The sequence below is a fragment of the Typopeltis vanoorti genome, chromosome 17, assembly GCF_054136105.1.
Source record: "Typopeltis vanoorti isolate ZY-2024b chromosome 17, IOZ_Tvanoo_1.0, whole genome shotgun sequence".
Taxonomy (NCBI): Eukaryota; Metazoa; Arthropoda; class Arachnida; order Uropygi; family Thelyphonidae; genus Typopeltis; species Typopeltis vanoorti.
The window spans coordinates 64,157,791-64,181,736 of record NC_143565.1 but is presented as its reverse complement, the minus strand read 5'-3'; the positions used below and the strand labels follow the sequence as shown (position 1 = coordinate 64,181,736).

Genomic DNA, 23,946 nt, shown 5'->3' with positions numbered 1-23,946 from the left:
AAAATGTTCATTTCCGTGAGATTATTCTAAAATTCTTCATAAAAAACCCTGTTATTAACTTGATTTAGCGCTCAATAGAAGAAAAGAAACAGCTCAATAACTCTTTCTGCATTATCTTACTGAAAGTGAGATTTTTTTTCTGCATGTCATACACACACCTATTGTACGCCCAGATGCGAGACCCTTCGACACTTCTGCGCATGTCAGAAGGGGGAGAATCCATTCTGATAATAGGGTAATCGATGCATTTCGTGGGATGAGTGTTTATTATTGTACGTCGGAAAATTAGCTTTTCTTTTATGAAAATTCTAGTTCTTAAAATGCTTTTTTGCTTCTACAACAGTTGGAAAATTGACGTATAAAGCGCGTGATTTCGTGTGTTAGTGACCAATTCGTACATCCTTTATTTCTTTCTCCCCTTCAGCATGAATTGACTCTTCTAGGCACATTGCCTAGAAGAACCGAGGATACATTTCATAGAAACGTATCCTCGGTTCTATGAAATGTGGGCGTACAATATAGTTGTTTGCAATGGACGCAATTGTCCCCAAGAAACTGAAAAAATCGTGATTTTCGACGATTTAGGTTTCAGTGAAATTAGCTTAAAAGCTTCCCATCTGGAATTATGCTGCTTAAGTGGTAAATCGCAACTCCTCAACTTTACGGATTCCTGCAAGCACTTAATAAACTTCAGATTTATTCGTTGATGTTTATTTCGTAAGGCACACACAAATAGTGCAAGAATACTCTAAATAAATTAAAACGGCTCATATTTCAGTTGCCAATGTCACCATCTGCCATCGCAAATCATCTTGTAGTACGACACGCATGCCGAACTACGAGAAAGCATTCTATAGGATGAAAATGATGGCTCATTTAATTCTTATTTTTCATTTAGTTGTCTCGATGCAAGTAAGTTATCTCGTCGAGAAAAAAAGACGAGACAGTGTACTCGCAGTTTGCTAGTCCCAACCATTTCGGCACGCTGAATATCGAGTGATTGTACAATAAAATATACATTAACTAAAGAATTTTGTGCGTGCTGATTGAAATAGCATCTATTAATGAAGATTATAAAAAAAAAATCCATTATATGTACGCGAACTTTGGAATGTCTGATAACGTCCTAATATTTCCGACCTTCCTCTAACAACGCCAACAAAGTTCGAGATCTTAAAAGAATCCTTGACAATTAGCACTCGCCGCCATAATACCTCCCGTTTACTTCTTGAAAAAGTCTGACCGAGATAACGGCGAGTTCAGTTTCTCAAGTAAGAGGAGGACAGAGGTCAGCATTGATGAAATGAACGAGACGTTTCAATACAGAGCACGTGCGCTACACGTGCTCTAGGAATGCCAGAGAGTAAAAGGTCTCGCACGATTCTCAAAGGCTCCGGCAAAGCAAAAAGGTCTCGAGTAACACGTCCTAGAAGGCACAGGGGCATGGGAAGGGGTCGATACAAGAAAATTACAAGAGTGTAGCGGAAGCTGCATTCTTCTTGTGTTCTTAGTATCGACTCTTAGTTCGATGAGAGGGCGCAGTGTTTGCGGAGAAATGCACGCGAGGTGGATGAGTTTTCGAATGGTAATGGCACCCCGAGTTGAAATGTAATATCGAATTTGAATTATGTCGAAAGTATTTATCTGTTGGCTCTGCAGTTGCTAAAGAACCTTTTTTCGTTGTTATTGCTGAGCGGCACAAGTATCGATGAATAAACGAAGGAAAGGTGTGCGCATGTACTCATGCATACTATAAGAGTACGCACATTATTTTATAGTCCTTATAAGGACTGACTTAAAGGGGCGAAGCAAGAATGCTTTTCATCTTCCCCGTTATCTGTAGAGGACAGTGTAGGGATAAGCTGTTAATGAGCTATTAAAGCTCTGATCATGGCAGGAGGGTAACAGCAATAGCCGAGCCTCAGTTAGAACTTCATTGGCCACAGCATTGCTATCTATTACCATCCCAGGGTTTCATGCCTGCGCACATTATACACATCATGCTTCCTATTTAATGACAGTGTCGGTACCTTGAGGGCGAAAGTAACTGTACAAGCGAAAGTACTCGATACTGAGATAGAGGCCATTTCTTTCGCTTAGTTTTTGCATAGCGGAAAATGTCTTCGAAGTTACGGATACTTCAAATCAGCTGTATGGGGATTACTCAAAGCGTTTTTCTTTAAATTCATAAACAGATATATTAAGGTGCTGGTTTCAAGTAATGCATCTAAGGATAAGAAACAAAGTCACACATAAGATGAAAAGCCAAACGGCTATTTTTTCTGGCGAGGTTGATAAGTAAAGGGGATAAAAATCCCTTATTGTTTTTCAGCCAGTATGCGAAACTAAGATCGAAAACTACGATCTAAACGTTTCATTCTGACGAACTGTCGGCGGATCCAAGCGTAAATCTAGGATAGTGAGGGATCTTGCTCCACCTTTGCATCGAGTTGCCTTGGTGTGGCACTACCAAGTGGTCATTTACGCTTGGATCCGCCGACAGTTCGTCGGAATGAAACGTTTAGATCGTAGTTTTCGATCTTAGTTTCGCATACTGGCTGAAAAACAATAAGGGATTTTTATCCCTTTTACTTAAAGTCACACATATTTTAACTACCGCTTCTCCTCGTAGAGTATTTATTTACGTTAACCAACGACGCAAAGTCTACTCATGCAGTCGAATTGGCGCACTAATCATTTCTATGACGTCAGAAGTGCTGATACAGTAATGAGTGAAGTGCAACTGGCTCAGAGAATGTGTAATACAGACCACTCTTTATGGCAGTCGGAAACGACAAAGTGGAGGATGAGCGAGGATGATAACAAGTTATTAAGGTTACGTATAGACTAGCAGTCGTAGTTGGTTAACGATCGATGGTAGAGGGGGAGGTTACAGGTAAGTAAGTAAGTGGATTCGACCAAACTGGTATAAAAAGAATCACGCATGCTTTAAAAAAACATTGTTATTCTGGATATTGAATTAAGCCGATTATGTAATTAAAATATAGATTTTGCATTTTTACATCTTGATTCACAATGACATGGTTCTCGGCTCCAAGAACAGCTATCGATCGCCACACACTTGGAAGAGAAGAAAAAAAGGTGACTGAATAAGCAAATTAAAGATATCTTCATTTCTTATCTCATTCATCAGAAATCCAACCTAAAGAAAATGTTCAGAATATCTCCTGTTTATTACTTAGTAGGGCTGCTTCGTTGTCTTCAAGTTCGTTGGCCCGCGTCATTATGCCCAGATATCGTGAACACCGCTCATTACTTACCATGCACAGGGTGAGCGATAATAACTGATCCACTCGCATAATTCGTACCCTGAAGAAATTGGAGGGAATCTTGAATCCAGTTTCTGTGTTAACTGCCCACCGGACATTTTTATCACCTGAATACAAAATCGGGATTGTTCAATCGAATTCAATTTAGTGATTTTTTTTGAGAAAATCGAACGAATACAAAAATAAAAATTACTGAAGCAAAGCAACGCTGACAATGTTTCGTGTAATTTTATGTTATATTGCACACTGATATAAAATATCCCCCCCCACCCCCGATTTTCTTAAAACGAAAACAGTTACCAAAAAAAAAAAAAAACTGGTTCGCAAGCATTATGTACATACGGTCATGGAAACGCTAGCTCAGTCGATTACCAACACTGCCCTGGCGAAGTTTAAGATATTTTCTGACCAAATACCAGTTAAATGAAAAAAAAACTCAAAAAATCCAACAGATTTCGAATGAGGTTGAATCTGATGCGGCATAGTATGACTACTCTTAGAGGAAGCATTAGCTCCTTAAGGAGCAAACAGTTTCTTTTAAACTTAAGAAATTAAATTTTAACAATGAAATTTGACAAACAAAAATGCATTTCATATTTCCAAAAACGTATAATTAAACTTCCGGTGAATTAAACTTAATCACAATCCTTGGACAAAGGTAGTTATTTTGTGTCCTATTTTGCTAACATCGAATACATGAAATGATACCCCAGGAAGGAAGTCCTACACCCTTGCCTCTAATCTTTTCATCGTGGATAGTTTCATATTGCGGAATTGTGGTAATGATCGCAAAATTAAACAATTAGAAAAACCATTCAATGTTTAAACAAGAAAATAAAAATAGAAATTTCTAATCTGTAAGTCTAGTATGATAATTTCGTAAAATGCATAATGTCAATGTTTCGTAAAGGTTCTATTTTATATTCATCATTACTCTCAGTCATATGCCTTACCTTACGAGACTGAGAAGTTTCATTAAGTTTTGACGAAAGGGAGTCCTCAGTAATCTCCCTCTTGCCAAAGCGAGTCCTATATATAGGAGCACTGCAGACATTTGGAGTATAGCACTAATGCTCGCTTGCGATTCCAAGTATAAATGCATCACTGACTTCTGGTGACTGATCCTCTACCAGACATGCGCGGAAACTTCGAATATTAAATGCAACTGCCATTTGATGCAATTCCAGTGACGTTCTTAATATTTATACTGGCTGTATATGACGCAAAGGCATTCCTAATGTTCGTCAATACACGAATGTGGCCTTGATGTTCGCCATAACAGCGAAGAGATGAGTCACTACGTTGTAACACATGTACGTACATGCAACCGGCCCTGCCAGTCGTTATCATTACCTTCCTAGTCAGCCACAATCACAACCCATAATACAGCTCATCTAGCAACGTTCCACTGCAGGGCAGATCAGCCTCAACACGGTTCATTACGGCGAAGAACAGAGCACCACCTGTGCCCACTCCCCCATTACAATGAGTTGCCGTTATGTCCTTATACTCATTTACCTGAAGCCACCTGCCCTAACACCTGTAATTAAGAACAGCCAAATTGCTGTTAAAGGTAATATTAATGACAATTTCTAAGACTTATTATCGAAAGACTTCAATCATCTACAAGAAAGCCATTTGGTGTCATCTAAAAATGCAAATCAACTTCATTACCTGCAAAAAAGAGCAGCTACTATTTTTTAATTTATTTTATAAGCCAAGACTAAGCCTCTCATACTACTTGTAAAAAATACTCCTTACATTTTAAAACTGGTAACGGAATCTATCCAGAAAAAAAAAAAAAAAAAAAAAACGTTTTTAACTGATCTTGAAGTCAACCAATGAGACTACTGTAGTTCTGCGCCACTTAATAGCAGATTTGTATCCCATAGCTAGCAGCAATTTCAGTTAGTCGTGGCATTATGACAGTTGATGGCGAGGGAGGTCACCAATGAGATTTGATTTCCTTCGAGCTAGTTTTTGAGAAACCCTACAGATCTGTAACGGCTAATCTAAAATAGGTTCAGGGACGTAGAACAAAATGAATGACGACGAAGAATCTACCTCCTGATGTTTGCTTTGAAATAGTTCTCTTACGCTTGTATAGTTCCAGTGACTTTTCTTGCCTCCTGAAGCAAGTCGCGAACTCTTCCTTTGGGATAGCTTTCAATTCTCGTGTCATATTTATTTGACTCGGAGGTCCCAAATCGCGTTTCTTTCAGAGGAATTTTTCCATTTTAGAAAAAGGAACACGTGCGAATTACCTGTTGCTACTTGGAAATTTTTTGTCGTGGAAATCTTCTGAGAATTCTTGAAACGAATTTCGTTCGCATCATCCCCGAACAGGTTAAAATACGCGAACAGCTATCATACTCAAATGTTGTCTTTTGGTACCTTTCCAACGGAAATTTTGATGTGTTCGAATTGTCTAACCTTGCTAGCTGTGTATGCAATGCGAACGGTTGATCGGATCACAACTCAGGCATTCTGAGTTGTAAAACAGCCCTAAACGGGCGGAATCGCCATCATATGAAAGGTGATGGTGAGTTTTTAAGGGAATCAATTTATTTTATCTATCTATTAAATCTCCAACATTCTATTCAAGGAACTTTCTTCCGTTGCATGGAATGGCATTGGTGATTATCAACGTGGATTCGGTCAAGGAAGATCTACAAATGACCACATTTTTTTTTTTAAACTGGATATGTCATAGGAATGGATTCTAACAGAATAGTTAGTGTTCAAAATGTCAAGCCAGAAGGGAAAAGGAAAACTGGAAGATCTAAATTGAGATGAGAAGATGGGGCGATATAGGATATTAAGACACTGGAATTGAAAAGAAGAAATTTAGCAATGAATAAGGAAAGCTAACAGAAATTTCTGAAGGTCAGCACTCACACAACGCTGTCGAGCCAATGATGATTTACTTTGTCACTTAACATCTGTTAGAACTGAGCATCAACGGTTTCAGTTCCATGTACTTATTCCTTGAAATCAGCAACACCTAACAAGTTTACTTTTATCCAAACTCTATTCATTGAATTGGGTTCATATCACATTTTTGTTCTTTTGTAATGGAGAGCAAAATACACCTTTAAAGAAGTTTGCAACATGACAAAAAGATTTAAGTGAAGAAATGGTGAAGTTCTAACCCAAAATGATGAGATTGGCTGTTACAGAGGAAATCAATTCTTGGCAGTATTAGCGACTTGACATGTTATGATTTGGTATTTGATCGGAATGAGGTCCGAAATGACTAATGATATGAGGCGAGTGTTATGTTTTAATTGCTTCTGTTCTCCGACCACGTGGTTGTTTGGAGTGACATTCAACTTGACTTTCCGGAGGGAAACCCTATCACCGCCTACAGGAGACCAAGTAATTCATTCTCAAATGAAAATCATTATAAAGAGTTTCCCTCGCCCTAGACGGGATTTGAACCCAAAGCTTTCCAATCGAAGGGAAAAAATCGTATCATTCTTGCGATTGGATTTTTGGTCATATCGGAGGTTAGCAGCAAAAACGAAATATTAGTTTAAACTATTTCAAGTTTCAGACATTACGCGAGCATATTAAAATATCATTACGGGAGGAATAGAAGTCCTACTCTAAAAAAATCAAATCATGTTTTGTGTCTGTTTAAGCCTATCCTAAGCCATAGCAGCGTCACACCTTGTGATGAAAATCATGTCACTTTAAACTGCAGAACAGACTTCGAACCTCGTTATTACATGAAGATGAACTGGCCATGGCTCGATGGTTGGAAACAATTTTTTATCCCTACTTTTCAATGCATTCTTAAACTCACCCTTGCAACTTTCAAGTGCTCGCACGCTTTGTTTACTGCAAAATAAACAAATCTTACTCGGCACCGTAAACGCTTAAACTCAATCATCGTTATGATTGAGTTTAAGCGTCCGGATTAGGGAATTTCAAACTTCCCAACAGTTCAAATGTTTCAACCTAAATCCTTAAGCTGTTTTAATGACAAAAGTTACTAATCCTAGGTCTTGTTGTTCAGCAGTGATTTGCGTTAGTGGATGCCCTACATTCCTCAATGATTTTTAAAGTCACTTTCAGAATGTACAAACTTACTGAAAAACAAAGACAAATTAATACATACTTATTTCGATATGATTGGTACTCGCCTGAATCTAATGCCTTTTTTTTTTTTTTCTTATTTGTGGCAAGCGCCATCTTATTTATTCGACTTTTTCCTGGGTCCGATAAATTAATGATTTGCTACCATTAATTTATCGAGGAACCGAGAGTTCCTGAGCTAAAAGGACACATTCATGCTTCACCCCCCCCCCCCCCACCACCCACGCACAGCGTCCTTTTTTACTAATGGAAACGTTACTAAATAGGCATTGCCACGTCCTCGCTATTCACAAGTAAAAGGATGGCTATTATTTTACTTTTTTTTTTTTTTTCGACACTCGCACGCGAAGTTGTATGCTTATAAGGGGCTCGCGTGACTCCTTTGTTAAATTTTTCTCAAATTTGCGAGCCCCTTCTTCTTGTTTAATAATCTTGTAGAACTAGAAAATACCACCGCGGAATGTATACATGCTACTATAATTGCTACTTTAAATTCATATGGATTTTCTGGTAACTATTTAAAAAATCATCTCATTGCATTTTGTTCTGATGGAGCTAGTGTAATGTTAGGAAACAAATCAGGTGTTGCAATCAAACTTCTACATAGATTTCCCAACATTGTGATTTGGCATTGCGTAGCTCATCCTTTACAATTAGCATTAGACGATTCGATAAAAAAACATTAAAGAAATAAATCATTTTGAAACATTTATGGATAAATTATATGCTTTTTATCATCAATCGCCAAAAAATCAGCGAGAATTAAATACGATTGCAAAAGACCTTGGTATCGAAATTTTAAAGATCGGCCGTGTGTTTGGACCACAATGGGCAGCTTGCAGTTTACGAACCGCTCTTGCTGTGTGGAGAAATTACCCAGCTTTATGCAAGCATTTTGCATAGAACGATTAATATAAGGGCTTTCTAAACCGACTTCTCAATTTGGAATTTTTACAAGATCTAGCATTAATGATTATTATCCTAGGAATTATCATATCTATCAGAAGTGTACAAAGTCGCAATATAAGTACTATAAGAGCTAAATTAGTCCTTTTTTTTTTTTTTTTTTTTTTGCTCGACGATGCGAGCCCTTTGTTAAAATTTTCATAGCTCACCACTGCTTATAGTACATGAGTAGGGTGGAGGCTTATTTATTTTTTTTAACATAATCCGGAAATACTGCTCTATAGTCAACAAAACAATTTTAATGTCGCATCAGACCTCCAATAAGTGGCGTTATGGTCTCGCAGAGGCGATAAAATTCATCTACTACTTTAGACAATCGCAAACTCACATGTAAACGCCTGAATTCGAACCAGCAAGCCTGTTGTGGTTGGAGAGCTGGGAGGTTAACGGCAAACCAGATTGGCAAAAAATGTTTTAACACGATTTTTCCTCACTCCCGCATTTCTACACAATATATTTGTGAAATCCCAATTAAAAATTAATGTTTCGATTGTGTATACCCCTTGAGGTTACATATCGTGAATTTTATTATTGTATTTTCTGGTGTAATTTTCCTTCTTGGATTCTTAGTATTCTATACCTTTGCAGTTTCCTTGTGTCATCCTGAGGTGTAATATCCAGTTGATAAAGCTAATTTATTGTCATTCCTCTTCTATGAAAGAACGTGGTGAATAATGGAATTAAGATCCTCGAACTATGCCGATAGTGCATTAATAAGGCGGACCTGCTAACGTCTAAATTCCTCTAGTTTTCTACATCCACCTGCTGTCCAGTAAAAGTGATATTGAGCAGTGTGGACCATAGTCCATTCAAGTATTTGCTATAGCGTTAGTTGCTGATTCGGCCGAAAGTACACTAGAGAAGCAACAGTGGTAGTTAGTACAGTACTTTATCGAACTAGGTTATATAGATTGTGGATGGACAAACAACGAGACGGGATTGCCCCTAGATAGCTTAGTCTGTATTAAAATAAGGTGATTAAATTGCAAAATTGAAATGGTTACTGTGATAGAGATTATATAACAGAAGATGGAATGAAACTGAAGAGTAAAATAGCAAATGTTTTACCATTCAAAGTGTAAATATTCAAATAATTCTCTCTCTCTCTCCCTGTAGGCTTTCCAAAACAGTTTAAGAGCTTTCTCGCTGAAAATCCAACTCGGCTTTTCTTCATTATTCTTCAATAACTTGTACTAACCGTCTGTTTAGATTTTTTTTTTTTGATCAGTTTTTCTAAACGCATTCAAAACGAATGCGTACGTATTAATCCAAACGTATTAAGGTGTTTCACTCCATACAAGCATAACTGAAATGAGTAATTTAATTTCTGTTTCCCCTTGAGATCCTCATCCCAGACTACTTCCAAGTTTCTCCTCTAAAATCTCCTCGTTTTATGTAATCCCTTAAGGATTGCACTTGGAAATGTAGAGAGTCGAGCAAGCGGGTGCCTGCATTTATTTAATACATGGGGATTTGTGAATCTCTATTACTATTTTTATGGCAAGTGCAACAACGGGCCATTTGTTGATCCATAAAATCAATTCTCGCTATTATGTGATATTTTTTCCATTTGTTTCGAGATGTGGCTGAATTTTATATCTGCAGTTGAGATCGCAAGACAAATTCCATCCGGTTATTTATGAGGCACCCCAAAAGGGCTAAATTTGAAATATGTGCACAACAGGACCTGCCCATTAGACGTGTTACGTGTACAAAGTTCTTCAGTCACAGATCTGCAGCAGCGCTTTGTCACATTTGTACTGCAATCCAACACGTCACTTATTTTACGACACCCTCAGCTTACTCATGACATTTTTCTTCTTTCTGGAACGTGACTGGATTTAACACAGAAGTCAAAAATAGCTCACAAAGCTCTCGATTTTAAAGAGTAATAACAGATGATAAACTGCGGTCACACTTCACTACGTCTAAAACATCCGTCAGTTCAAGATGTGGTAAGTTTGCGTTGGCCCTGAAATGCTAAAGAGTCGAAAAAATTCTATGCACCTAAATTAAGTTTAAGGAGGCCCTGAATAACAAATTATAAGAATTTAGTGTAGCTGATATTTATTCCTTGTAATTTGTATTTGGGTACAACAGTTTTCTTTATTAGGAATAGTTGTTTTATTCATTCACTTACTTTGACGATACCTTTACTATGAAGAGATTATCATTTATTTATTTTTAATTACCATCAAGAGCATTTTGTGCTTGAGGATTCTATTTGTATTTTGAAGCTGATGCGAAATAAGATTTACTTACTTCTCTTAAAGTGATAGCCATTATTTTGTATGATAGAGTAGGATGAATATAGTAATGCTGATGGAAGAACATACCATTAACCCATTTACAATCCTGATAGTGTAAAAGAGGTTGGTGTAATATAGATCCAATAAACTTGGAAAAGTAATGAAAATAAGTTTTTTTAGATGTTAATATTCAAAATAATGGGTTACTGTTCTTTATGACAATTGAAAAATTATCATCAAAAAAATCCTTCACAATAACAACAGATGGGGTTTACAACAATTCGCCAGCACATACTAGGATGTGCTTTATCCATATGTCCGTATCTGAATATAAAGAAAGAATATGAGAAACACTCTACTACTGCATGCTACAATGTTAAGCCAATCTCAATGTTAGCGCATTACCGAATTAAGGATGCCATCGAATCTTTGGATGCTACGGCGCCTAGGTTTTTTAGCTTCTGTGCGCGCAACATAGTCGCTTAAGTTGGGTGAAATTTGGATGATTAGCATGGCTATTATCCGATGCTCTGATCAGAGTGTTTAGATCAAAAGGTGTCACGTATTCTGGCAACCAGAAACCATTTCACAATAATACCACCTATGATAGATTGAAAATTTCTACCATGAGCAATAATCCAGGAATTATTGCTCATGGTAGAAAGTTCGAGAAAGCAAAACAGGACAATATTTTAAGCTACTTCGAGCTTTCTATTAATAGGCAGCGGTGGATAAACTTCGTGGTACAGTAGGATTCACATCCACTGCCCGTAGTCTGGAGAGTACAGACACCATCCATTTTGTCAAACCAAGCCAAATTTGGCTGTCAAATCCAATACAGAGTGAATATATATAATTTATCTATCAACAGTTGCACATTCAAATCTACGTGATATACTACGTAAATCTTAAAATTTGCATCTCTCTACGAGAGATGCAAATCTTAAAATGAAAACTAGCCTTATAAATGCTGAGGTCAGCCAAACTGATTCTCAATTCAATCCCCGTTGTGGCTTAAGATGGGAAAAACTAAACCGCCCTCGTCTAGGTAGTGTGTAGTGAATGAAAATCTTGGGGGACGGGAAATTCTAAGTATGAAATGATTCAGGCTTACACCAAAATGCATGGAGTGTAATTGCAGCACGCTAGTTAATAACAGAATAATGACTGCATGAGTGAGGATTCTCCCCCCCCCCCCAAAGAACGGTAATACAATTTTTACTATTTTTTAAAAAGACTTCAGTGAAATTCTGCTATCGCAAACGATCATCCAGAGAAATTGAATCACCGCCACGAGCCTTTCAGCTTCTCTCTTTTCCCCGCGTTTTCCAGCCGACTATCTTGTGGGAAGTGAATGTTTCATTAGTCTGCGGGGCTCTACCAGACCCACGATGTGTTTTCGTTTTAGTCTCGGTATCGTCCCAAAGGGGACGATGCTGAGGTGGCTACACGCCCAGTCGTAGAAGAAGGTAAAGGTCACGCGCGAATGTCCACGTTTGGGGGTGGGTGGGCTGGCGAAACAATTACTGTAAAGGAAGATAACATCAATGTGTACGGGGAACGCGGCTGCTTCGTCATACAGTCCCCGATAACCATCGTGTCCCGCACTGAGATAACGACCTTGCCGTCCCCTACTTTTCCTCCTTTCGAGTAACGAGGTCCGTCACATCAACCCATCCAACCCCCTGCTGCGCTAGCTTATTCGCCTCCCCGTCCAGAAGCGGCGACGGCTGTCCCGGAGGTCACACTTCTACCACTCTCTATAGCAGATCTTGTCAAATGTACCCTTAAGCTGGCACGCGGACTAGTACAACCCACGGGTGGAGCTAACAGTTTTCACTCGTTCTCTAACAATAGGCTGCAGTAACCAGTACGGGAGAGTCCGTATATAAGAAACGCAGCGTCTGTCGTTCACCCTACCTACCCTTTATTTCGCCTTGCAGTCTTTCCGTTACAGTCCTTTTCAGTGTGTCAGACACAGCGATGACAATTCAGATACCATTTTTGAGAACTCAAGAAAGGATAAAAATAAAACTGCAGGCAAGCAACATCTGGTGCGGTGTAGCAACACCGAGCTCTCGCTTCGTATCAGTCACAGTTTGATAGCTATTATGTTTCGCGGAACTGCGCTCTTCAAAACATATCTGTAATGGCGGATTTGTTAATCTTTTCATAGCGATTAATTTTTTATAATCTCTAAGAATAAAGTTAAAATTCTCGGATATACGGTGCGATGTACAAAATAAACTATTTTCGGATATGCTGAGTGCATAAAATGAAAACTAGAGAATGTAACAGTGCATAAGAAATTCAGATCTTCAAGCTCAGTGAGCAATGAAAGATAGAGAATGTAAATGAGCTCTAAATTTTTCTAATATGTCAGTATATCATTTCTATACAACAGTTTTTAAAAAACTGTCATCATGATAGTCATTCAGTCTAGAAACCAGGCAATGAAAGAAATAATTCGATGAGAGAGTGCGGAATTGCACGTCCTTTCTTTCAAAACATTAAACAAGCAATAAATCAAGACAGTCCTGTGCTAATACTCAATACAATTACCATCCCTGTTATTTGGGACCGAAAACACTCTTACTGCTGCTATTAAAGAATATTCACTTATTACATCTAATAAAAATAGTTCCTAAGGAATTGAGGCCGAACAGGAGCCCATTCACAGTTGTGGTGGTTACTGTTTTACTGCATCCACATTCAGAATTAAATGGACAAGCATTTTTTTTTTTTTTTTTTTTTGAATGTACACAGTTCGTCCAACAAAATGTTCTTAGCATTATATACTTAAATGGTAACGGGCACTTACAGTAGAAGGAAATTTTACAATATCCACGCATTCCTGACAGTAACTGACCCGACAAAATACCTCGAAGGAAATTACAGAGAGCGTGCTGCGTTTAGAACAACCAGTTAAAAGTCCATCATTAGAGCCAAATATTCGCTATTTGTATCACGTGCTCTAGCTACAGACGGTATCTCTGATACCACTGGTATGTCAAGCATGTAATAGAGGTGCATCGCCACCCGACAATTAACATCCGTGTCACTGTGCAATCCGAGGACAAAAACACACGCTCGAGTCCTGAAACGAGTTGCCAAAGGACACGCATGAAACGACGCGGAAAATTGCGAAATGAGAAAGGGAGTAAGGGTAACAAGAAGGAGCATCTTATCGGCCAGGAGCTTCGGTATATGGAAAAGAGGATGCTATCTCGCAGCAGTGTACACAGGCCCAATCTGCCCGCGTGTGTTCATCGTAATAGACATTTAACAAGGTAGAAAATATCAGAAGACGCTCATCTGGAGGAAAGGCCATTTCTATACGTGACAATATTCATAAATAAGTGGATAATACTCAACTTAAAGATATCCTCAAGGTTAACAGTGAGATAAAGGCTTTCGTGATAAGGATAGCATCAGAATATAATTGTGTAAATATTCTGATCGCCTTAATTCCGTGAAGGATGAATTAATCGTTGCGCTTATAATATTTTTTCAGCATAACGTTTGTTCGTTGGTTAGGTGATTCTAAAACAACCAAGGTGGTGAGGCAATATGTTTTTTTTTTTTTTTCTTAAATGTTTTCTGACAGGTTTTGAGACTGAGAATGCGCGCTTATCTGTATGAAAACCAGCAAATCATTTTGTTGTTGCCGAAAAAGTCTTTAAATATTCCCTCTCACCTTACAATGAGAATCGATTGATCGTTCCAACCAAACATCGCCTCTATCTATGCACTACGGAGGCATTCTTTGAAAATGGGGAAGGAAACCATTCCGTATCGCGGAATAAATATTTCTTTCTTTAATCCAGATCGCTTATTGTTTCGTGGATCGACTAATTAATATTATATTAAGCAGTCGAACTCAAAATGAATATAAAACTTTATCTGTAGATATTCCGAGCCAAATAGTAAATGAATATTAGATACTGGATAACAATGCTAACATTCAGTTGTGAAATTCGGGAAAAAAAATATTCATCTTAAGTAATATTTCTGATTAAGCAGGAAACGTTTTCCGATTGCTACATTTGCAGGAAAAATTCGCAATATTTGTACGTGTGCACTATAGCTGTGGGCATGATTATAGCCAATGTTTTTGTTATGTTCTAATTCCACGATAAAAGGGAGCAGAAAACCCCCAAACAATTTTGTTTTGTATTCCCAATGGTGCCTTTTTAATGGGATAGGCAACACACACCAACTTGTGTTGATTTTCTTCACATGACGATTCCATTATCTTTACAACTATTTTGTCATTGTCAAAGGATTAATCGGTTTTGCAAGCGAATGCGTGCAACGTCATCACGATAAGGTAACGGGCACTAGGAAAGCTTCGAGGGCAATGAAATGAATATCAGATTGCGAAAGGAGTAATAAGGAAGAAGGGAATGGATTGTCTAATTTTTCTGTGCAGCTCTAAATGCGACTTATAAAAAAAAAAACGAAGCAATTTTCGTAAACTAGACGCCGTGCATCAATTCAAAGAGTGGAAATTTCACTTTTTTTTTTTTTTTTTTTTTGGAGAGGGGAGAGACTTCATTTAAACGATTTTCTTTTCCTTATAAGTTATGTATCGTGACTCGCTTAATTATTGAGCAAATTAATTCACTCGTAGCGAATCACTGGAATCGCACTGTCGTCGAAAATACACGCTGAATATTTAAGTTACTTTAGTGCAAACATTTTAAATGAAAGGCACCGTGTTAGTATTCTGAACAACCACCGGAGGATATTTTATGTTAAATGGTAGCAGAAATTGTTAATTCAGAGAAGTGTTGCGCGAATCCATTCTTTCACGAACAAGAACCACCAAACATCTTCATAGATGTTGTTGCTATTTTTTGTGAAACAATTTTGTAATGTTGTAACCTTCACATTTCGCCGAGTGGGCAGATTAGGTGTTCGATAACCTGAACATTGACAAACATTTGGCAAATACTTTGATGCATGCTTTAAAAAATATTGCTTTAAAGGATTCATTGCATAATTATGGAATTATTATTATTTTTTTTATGTTGAGCCCATACACAAGAGGTTGGTTGATCAACCTATAGTAAATTAGTACCGTATATATGCTGTCAAAGCGAAATTCCGAGAAAAAAAAAATGACGTAAAATAAGCATTCAAAGTGTCGTTAACATATACTCATCTAAGCCCTCCAAGATAATGCAAGAGAATTTCGGTATCTCCGAAAAATTGACTTTAACTTCAAGCAGGCAGCTTGGACGAATATTTATCATGCAGTAAGATGGTCAAGCTTTAGACATTAAGATGTTTGTGCAACCTTTCATTCTGTTACAAAATGCTTCATAATACCATTTAAAATGCCAAAAAAACACTTAGTAAGCTGATAACCATGGCGAAGCCGGGGGGGGGGGGATTACGTTTTGGGATTCTTCTGGGCCGACTTAAGAGCATGCTTATAAATTTTTTGTGGCAGTTATCAGAATTGCTAATTTTATCGATGGAAGGTATCTTAACACGCTGCTGTCATTCTTGTCTGGGATTTGTTCATGTTATCTTTCCTTGGTACTCCTAGTATCGTAATGATGGTATTGTCCTTACAAACGGTTCCCTCCTATATGTGTTCACAATTTCTACTGCAGGCTACAGAAGAAAACCTGAACGATATCGGCTTCCCCCCCCCCCCCCCCCCCCTTAAGGGCCTTGCGTCTCAGGCACTATTTGAGAACTCAACCCGAACATTGGCTATACGGTATTGGATTGTTTAGTTCTGCTTGAATGAAACAGGCTCGAAAATTATTTTTTGTTGGTAGGGAGTACAGTGACTTAAGTATATCTTGGGTCTTCAAATAAGAATGGAGTTTCTAATAATGCGTCTTAAGCGGGCTGATTCACTGAGGACAATGCAACTATTGAATTGCTTTGTGTTTACAATTTCTTCACAATTGTTGGAATATATGCTTGCATTTTAAGACACGAGGAATCTCTCCCGCAGTATTTTCTTGACTGTGACCACCAGTCGGTGTTATACACTTTAACCAAGAAATGATTTAGCACATCTAATATTAGCCCTTCTGCCGTTTTTTCATCACCACCACTATCTGTCTTTTATTGACTTTTCATCTTTTATTTAGTGATCCATCTTACCTTTTGGTATCTACCATCTTTCATCATCTGACATCCAGTTTTCCCATTTCAGGAATTGTCCGCATCTTTTGCTTTCTCGTCTAGTTTTATGTCTGCAGATGGTAAAAATGATCGAATCTGATAGGCAGATATTTCCCATGGTCGACGTCTGTTCATTGCTCAAAATTCGCCATGCTAATGTGCTTTGGATTAGTATTGATCTTTCTTTCTTTTCCGGTTATTTGATATAAGAAAATTTAAATTTGCTGTTCTTAATTTGTCGACCCTAATAATACACTTTAATCAAATTACATAAAAAGTACTGCAGCAAGAGTTGCACTGAGTGGAAAGCGTACTCGCTCTCCAACCAACAGACTGGGTTCCAGTACCACCATGAACATGGATGATTGTAAATGTCCAAGTTAAAAGACTATTTCCGTCTCCTAGTGCGAGAACAAACCTTTTATTGCAGATGGCTTGAAAAATTCATTTGGTTTCCAGAATATTGGGTTCTGGATTATCTAACCTTTCTAACCTTTAGTCCGCTCATGAGTCCTAATCCTGCAAATCTGATGGTGTACATGAGCTAGTTATGTACTTCTTTAAAAATTTAAAAGAAACCCTTATAATTGAGATATCGTGCATAAAAGTGTAGTATGTTAATAAATTGCAATACATAATAAAACTTGAGAAAACAGAGTTTTTTTTTTTCTCTCTAAAATTCTCTCATCAAACCTACCTTTTATTCTTATGCTATTCTAGATGACGTTAGACACCGGTAACTGACAGACTGGTATCACTACATTAGAAGATGGTCATACAATTTAGATGAAATAAATTTTGACAGAAGCAAAAGTATGTAAAATAATAAATCATAAATAAAATCGAATGATAACGCAGATTACGTCAAAATTTTCAAGTTGCACGAGTTGACTGCCAAACTCCCTTGATAAATAGGGTGCAACAAGCGGTATCATAAACGTACTGTGAAATCAATACCTCTCCAGAATGTTCAGTGCATGGCATTAGTCATGATATATTATTGTGAGAGAAGCACTGGCGACTAATAATGACAGTTGCTACCATAACCCGTTATAATGTCCTTCAGTACAACACTCATCAATATGCTGATAAACTTTGCTGATGGTTTCCTGGAAAATACTTAAGCGCCTCATGGAGGAGGAGCGAATACGGTCTCGGCTTTTGTACATTATCTAATTTTAAGGACCTTTAAAAATCCAAAACAGAGGATATGCACCGCTTAACTGTGTATATGAGTGGGCTAAAGGGCTTGTGAAGTAAGACCTTTCGCCTACTTCGGCTTGTTTGCCGAACATTAAGAACTAACTAATTCTATTAAGCATGCTACATTTTTCCCGAGTAATCTCACACATCAAAGCTGAGCCTATAATACTCCACTGTTGTGGATCGATTGGAGCCTGAAAGAAAGAAGTCTTGCACGTTGTAAATGAATACGTGAATGTTACAATTTTCAGAAGGCGCAACTAAGAAAGGTTGCTAAAAAATAAAATAAAAAAAACAAAGGAGAAGGGGAAATGAATGAACAGAGTGTTTAAGTTTAACTTAGAGTTGAACTGTGGATGAATGGTGATTCATTCTGCACGTGTTTTTGCGACTTCAGTATAAAAAAAAAAAAAAAAAGGTGGTGGTGAAATCAGACATCCCAAGCTGGATGAATAATGACCATGAAAAACTGAACGCCTGAAATAACAAATGAACGGAAATCTGAGAGGTCATCGATTAGCCTTCTCCATTGAAAGCATTTATGACTTTTAAAAGCACATTGCATATTTCTTCGAGCAGATAACGCTCATTCCGGTTCTTGCTTTGATTTCAGAAATAATTTTCATAAGAATGAGAACTTTGAAATCATTTTCACTGTTATTGTTCTTTGTCTAAAGTAAATATTCCTAAATCATACAACGAAGATGTTGGCTTTAATTACGATAGAAGGAACTAAGGCCATGAGGTCCGCATATTACGTGATTCCAGCCAGTTTTGTCATGAGAGAGAGATGAGGAATAATAACTAGCTTGCATCAAAAATTCTCATCATCCCTATCAACTTATATGAAAGTGCATAAAACACATTTTATGTGCTTTGATATAAAGATTTTGCAAAAACAATGTCAAATCCGAACCGATTATTAAACTATCAATAGTGGAAAACTTGTCTCATAATTGCGAAAAGTAATCAGACACAGAAGATAAAGCAATGCTTGTAGATATTATGGCACATCTCCAGTTGTTCTTAATAACTTCTCTTCAAGGATTATGCATTTGCCTGTTCCGGCTTCACTGGTCTTCCTCTCCCTATATCTATCCATCTCTTGGTATCCGATATCTTTTCATCCTAGATAATGTTCTTTTCATTTCTCTCTATATATCCTTAATAATTACGTTACAAAAATTCTAACTTACTTTACCAACCTTCGGAAAGTTTCATGGAAGAGTTTGGTTACTCAAGTTACTCTATGGGACTATCCTTTTGCAATTCAGTCACACTATATTGCAGTTTAATAAACAAGGTAAAAGACGTCTGCGTATAGTGCCAAATGATAGCAACCACTTAACTTAGGGATATATGAGTAGTCAAGTGAAGTTCTTTCAGACATTTGTTTTCATTAATCAACGCATCACAGTCACGCTTTTACTGCATAATATTACTCCACTAATTTGATATTTGGAAAACAAACGATGCACACAAACTGAATTTCAAGATGGTTATCTAATGTCTGGACATTTTCTAACGTGGGAGAAAAATATTAATAAAAATAATAATCCTAACAAGAATTTCTTTTATTACAGTGATCTCAGAAAGTTCATTTCCAAGAATTCGGTTCGCTTCCTTGTTTGTGGTTCAGAGCCTGTTAACTGCTTTTTATCTTCGAACCTCTGTATCTGTACATCATCCAAAAACTTACCTACTTTCTTCCATGTGCATATCAATGATCAAAGAATATTCTCCACTGTTTTTCATTTTCGAAAGCACTGCTGTGTAAAACACAATATCGTCAACGTCTAGTTTTCAAACTAATAAGGACGAGGAGAATAACTAACTCTCATCTTCCTAAATTTCATCACGGTTCTTACAGGAGAGAAAATTTTCCGTCTGCTCTTACTTTTATTAACAGCCAGATCCTGATGCAAGAATAAATTTGTTTCTTTCTTTCTAGCACGAACATATAACATCTATCGCAAAGCCTTCCAAAAATTTGAGGGCCAGCTACCTATGAAATACTTTGTTTGGAGACAAACCCTAAAATCTTGTTCCATGAAAATCTCGGTATTCAACAGGGCATATAGACCGATTAACGACCTCAGTTGGGAATTCTAATTTTGCCATTCGCCACAAAGCCTACTGTACTTGTTAAACATTGAGCCACAACCAGTCACCAGCTACACTGAGAGTTATAAAACTCCCGAAGTTATTGCTGGTGGGGAACTCCTATTGGTCGGTTAACTTTAGTGCATGTTGTATTTATGCTGCTTAAACTTTAAAGAGTCGTTACCAAAGAATAATACAGTTGGGATCACGCAGTCGTGCATTAAAGACTAAATCAATCGAGTACATAAGAGGAAATCGAAATTCTTATTCAGATATAAATCTGAGCCCCGTAAAATAATGAAATGCAACTTCTGTTTTGAAAGATGAATGGTTCAGTCGGATCATATTTATGCATTATTCACAATTTAAACGCTTTTTTTTTTTTTTTTTGCAAACATTCAGCAGCTGGATGTAGTATCAAGAAACGATAGTCTTGAGTACGTACTAATAATGTTCTGTGCCGACTGCAGCATTAACTTGGGCAGATCTCTAACCTCTACAGCCGCACTTAGCATCTTCTATTAGTGAAGGAAACTTCACTTATTTGTATTAAAATTCGGGTCGAGAGAGACAGCAGAAGCGGAGGATAAAGCAAATTCCTCTTAATGGGTTAAGTACATGCCGGTAGCGCCTATCCCCCCCCCCCCCCCACACACACACACCACCACCACCACCAGAGGTTCTCCGACTGGGAAGACGACTCCAACGGGGAGTTGCAACCGAATGTGAACAATTAGGGAGGAAGTTAGATAATGGTATTAAGCCTCGAGGCCACTTCGTTGCTGTTACTTGGCTGAATTCAACTACGAGACACAAATCGGAGTTACATCTGAGTATTGAGTATTTTATGTTCTAAATTTGCAAGATAAAAGCTTTTCGAACAGCTCAGTTATAGCTGCCTTTCTGCTCTTTAAGAGACCACCATGGCAGAAACTTTCGGCACTAAATACACAACTCTTGTCTCTTCGGTACAACAACACGAGGAGGAAATGCTCTTAATATTGCCATTTCTCATATTTACACCTTGACGAGTTAAAATATTTTCTATCCAAATGTTCTCTTTTAGGCACGTAATCACACCGAATGACAGTGATAATTCAGAACACGAAAGCCTTTTGTACTACAATATTCTAATGCTGTGGATAAGCTAAGAATGGAAAACAAGCACAAACATCTCCGGATTACACGGCATAAGATTGCGCCCTGTTATTTCATGATTATGTCTGAGAGCATTTCTCGCTCGCAAAAATCAGAACTCCCTCATAACGAAAAATTCTATCATGCAATCGATACCAAGCCAAGAAAAGAAGTGTTGCTAAATATAGCTTCTAAACACGGATAATCGACTCTAGAAAAGAAATAATAATAAAAAAAAAATCCAATTAACCTCCGTTGAATTTGTACTGTAGTCAAGTTGGTTTGCCAATCCTGTTTTCAAATAAGAATTAATTCAACTTAGTCTGACAAAAGTTTAAGAACATCGACCTTACAGTGAGAACATCTTTATTCGATTACCATTCATACAGAATAGCTTCACACAGGATTTCACTCGCAATCAGGATTTATTTTTGATGCACTTCAGCAAAAAATAAATAAATAAAATAAAATAAATGGAAGTTAAAATTAAGAAGAAAAGCCAAACGGCTATTTTTTTCCTGGCGAAGTTGATAAATTACGGGGATAAAAATCCCTTATTGTTTTTCAGCCAGTATGCGAAACTCTAAGATCGAAAACTACGATCTAAGTGTTTCATGCCGACGAACTATCGGCGAATCCAAGCGTAAGTGACCACTTGGTAGTACTAAGCCAAGGCAACTCGATGCAAAGGTGGAACAAGCTCCTCCACTATTCTTGATATTTTCTCATAATGTAAAAACACAGCTCCTATGAGATGTAATACTGCGTTACATTATGAGGAGAGGTCACTACCCAGACCGGTTTCAACCTTTTTTTGAGGTCTCATCAGTGAGTAGCTAGACCTAAATGATATCAAAGAATAGTGAAGGAGCATGCTCCACCTTTGCATCGAGTTGCCTTGATGTGGTACTACCAAGTGGTCAGGAATTTAAAATTGTTTACTAATTTGATTCTTAGTTTATGGGAAGGTTGGAAATTCAACAGAATGCGTTGCTGCCACTTATTTTTTAACACTGCTGTTCATTTTGAAACATTGGATGCTTCCACTTTCAATGTAGCAAATTTCTTGTACAAATCTCCTCGTTAATAACGAAATCATTTGTTGCTTAGTTATCTACTTATAAATATCCATAAGTTTTAAACTAGCATGCATCCGATTATGTTTTCCTTTAAAGCGGATATCGAAGCCAAAAGCATTCGATCAAAATTCTTTCATTCCATATGTACATACATAGTTAGCTGACCAAGGTGCAAAGAACGGATGAACTCGATGAGTAGACTTAAACATAATAGATCATGTATCGTATATCACGAAATCTCGTAGGTTTCTCAAATTCCACTTTATTATTATGCGGTGGCGCTAATAAAATGTACAGCCCTGAAAATAATTTACGTAAACGAGTAAGCACTTCATATCAGTGAAAGACGAGAATTACTTCAAGTACAGAAACAACGAACAGAACTTACCTTCAATTGGATCCGACGCGGACACTGTGCCCGCTTCTTTACTGCGGTGACTAGCTGAAGTAGCGGCCGCTGAGGCGACTACAAACCGTACGGTGACTAGCATGTGAACGATAATGGCATACTGGATGAAGATGGCCATAATCGCAAAAGCACGGCAGCACCCTTTTTTAAGTGTTGAAAAGTAATCCATGCGTATAGAACTACGAACAGCATATGCGCACCACTCCGGACAGCAGACGACTGTGCCTCAGAGCAGTTTTTCCAAGTCTCGGAACTCCGAACAACTTCTGAAGGGTTGCACTACTCTGAAGGGAGCGAGAAATCTGCACGTGTCTTGGAAGATGTTCTCGGAACTGTGAATCTCAACAATTACGTGCACGTAAAGCCTCCCCAATTGTCTCGCACTAGTAGAAAGTGTATTAAAGCCCGTCATTTGCCACCTGATGCCAGCAAAAAGACATTAATGACCTCAGTGTCAAACCATTTCCAAAGCAAAACGAACCCAAATCGCCACTATCATAAGTTTGGGACCAGGCAGAAACTCGAAAGTCAAAGTCGACGATCGAATAAGTGTCACGAGGCGCGGCCCTCAGCTTTCACACCCCCTACTTCGGTCAATCTTAAAGTTGTGGCACAGTGGTTGACTTTGCGTTCCCAATCGTGCAATCGGGAACCAAGAGATTAAAGTGGCGGGGGGGGGTTCCCTCTCCTGCGTCCAATCCACAATAAAAAGGCGTGCCCTCTGGGACACGCGGGCCAAGCTCGGTAGCGGCGTTACCGGATTTTGCCAGATGGAGGGTCAAAGGGCCCACAAAGTCTCACGTCTCTGTCGGAGTCTCTTTCACCTCGCGCTGTCACACTGTCACTGTTCCTGTGAGTCGGGTTTACGTCCAACTCGTGCAACAGCGCCACGTCTGGTGGCCCAGCAACGGGAACGCAGTACTTGAGCTGGGACTGTTCCACTGCGACGTGGGGAGAGAAAGGCGAAGGAGGGGACGAAAAGTATTGGAATATTCTGGGAGAACACATAGTCGCAATCTTTAGGACAAAATGTTTCCCAGTGAGACCATTTGTAACGGAGTTTCCTCTAGGATTGTTAAACGGAGTTCATTTTAATTTTTAATATAAATCATGCATAAATGTAGTTTCTGCGTTAATATATCGTTGTAATTTCGCAGCCATCGCATATGCGATTTGAATTCGCGTATTTTACTGTGTTATGGGGAGAAAAAAATGAAAGCTCGCAGTGAGTGAGTAAATTAAAGCTCGTTAAGCAATTA

General features: G+C 38.1%; 1 protein-coding gene across 1 annotated transcript in view; it reads right to left on the bottom strand.

Annotated features, from left to right (window-relative positions):
* The window catches only part of LOC150097447 (tyrosine-protein kinase transmembrane receptor Ror-like), a 347,787-nt gene extending 324,982 nt beyond the window's left edge, over window positions 1–22,805 (bottom strand). Inside the window, exon 1 of the mRNA XM_090406920.1 lies at window positions 22,667–22,805. Coding sequence (XP_090263046.1) covers window positions 22,667–22,805 — 139 coding nt within the window. The remainder of the gene's footprint in view (window positions 1–22,666) is intronic.
* Window positions 22,806–23,946: the final 1,141 nt, after the last annotated feature.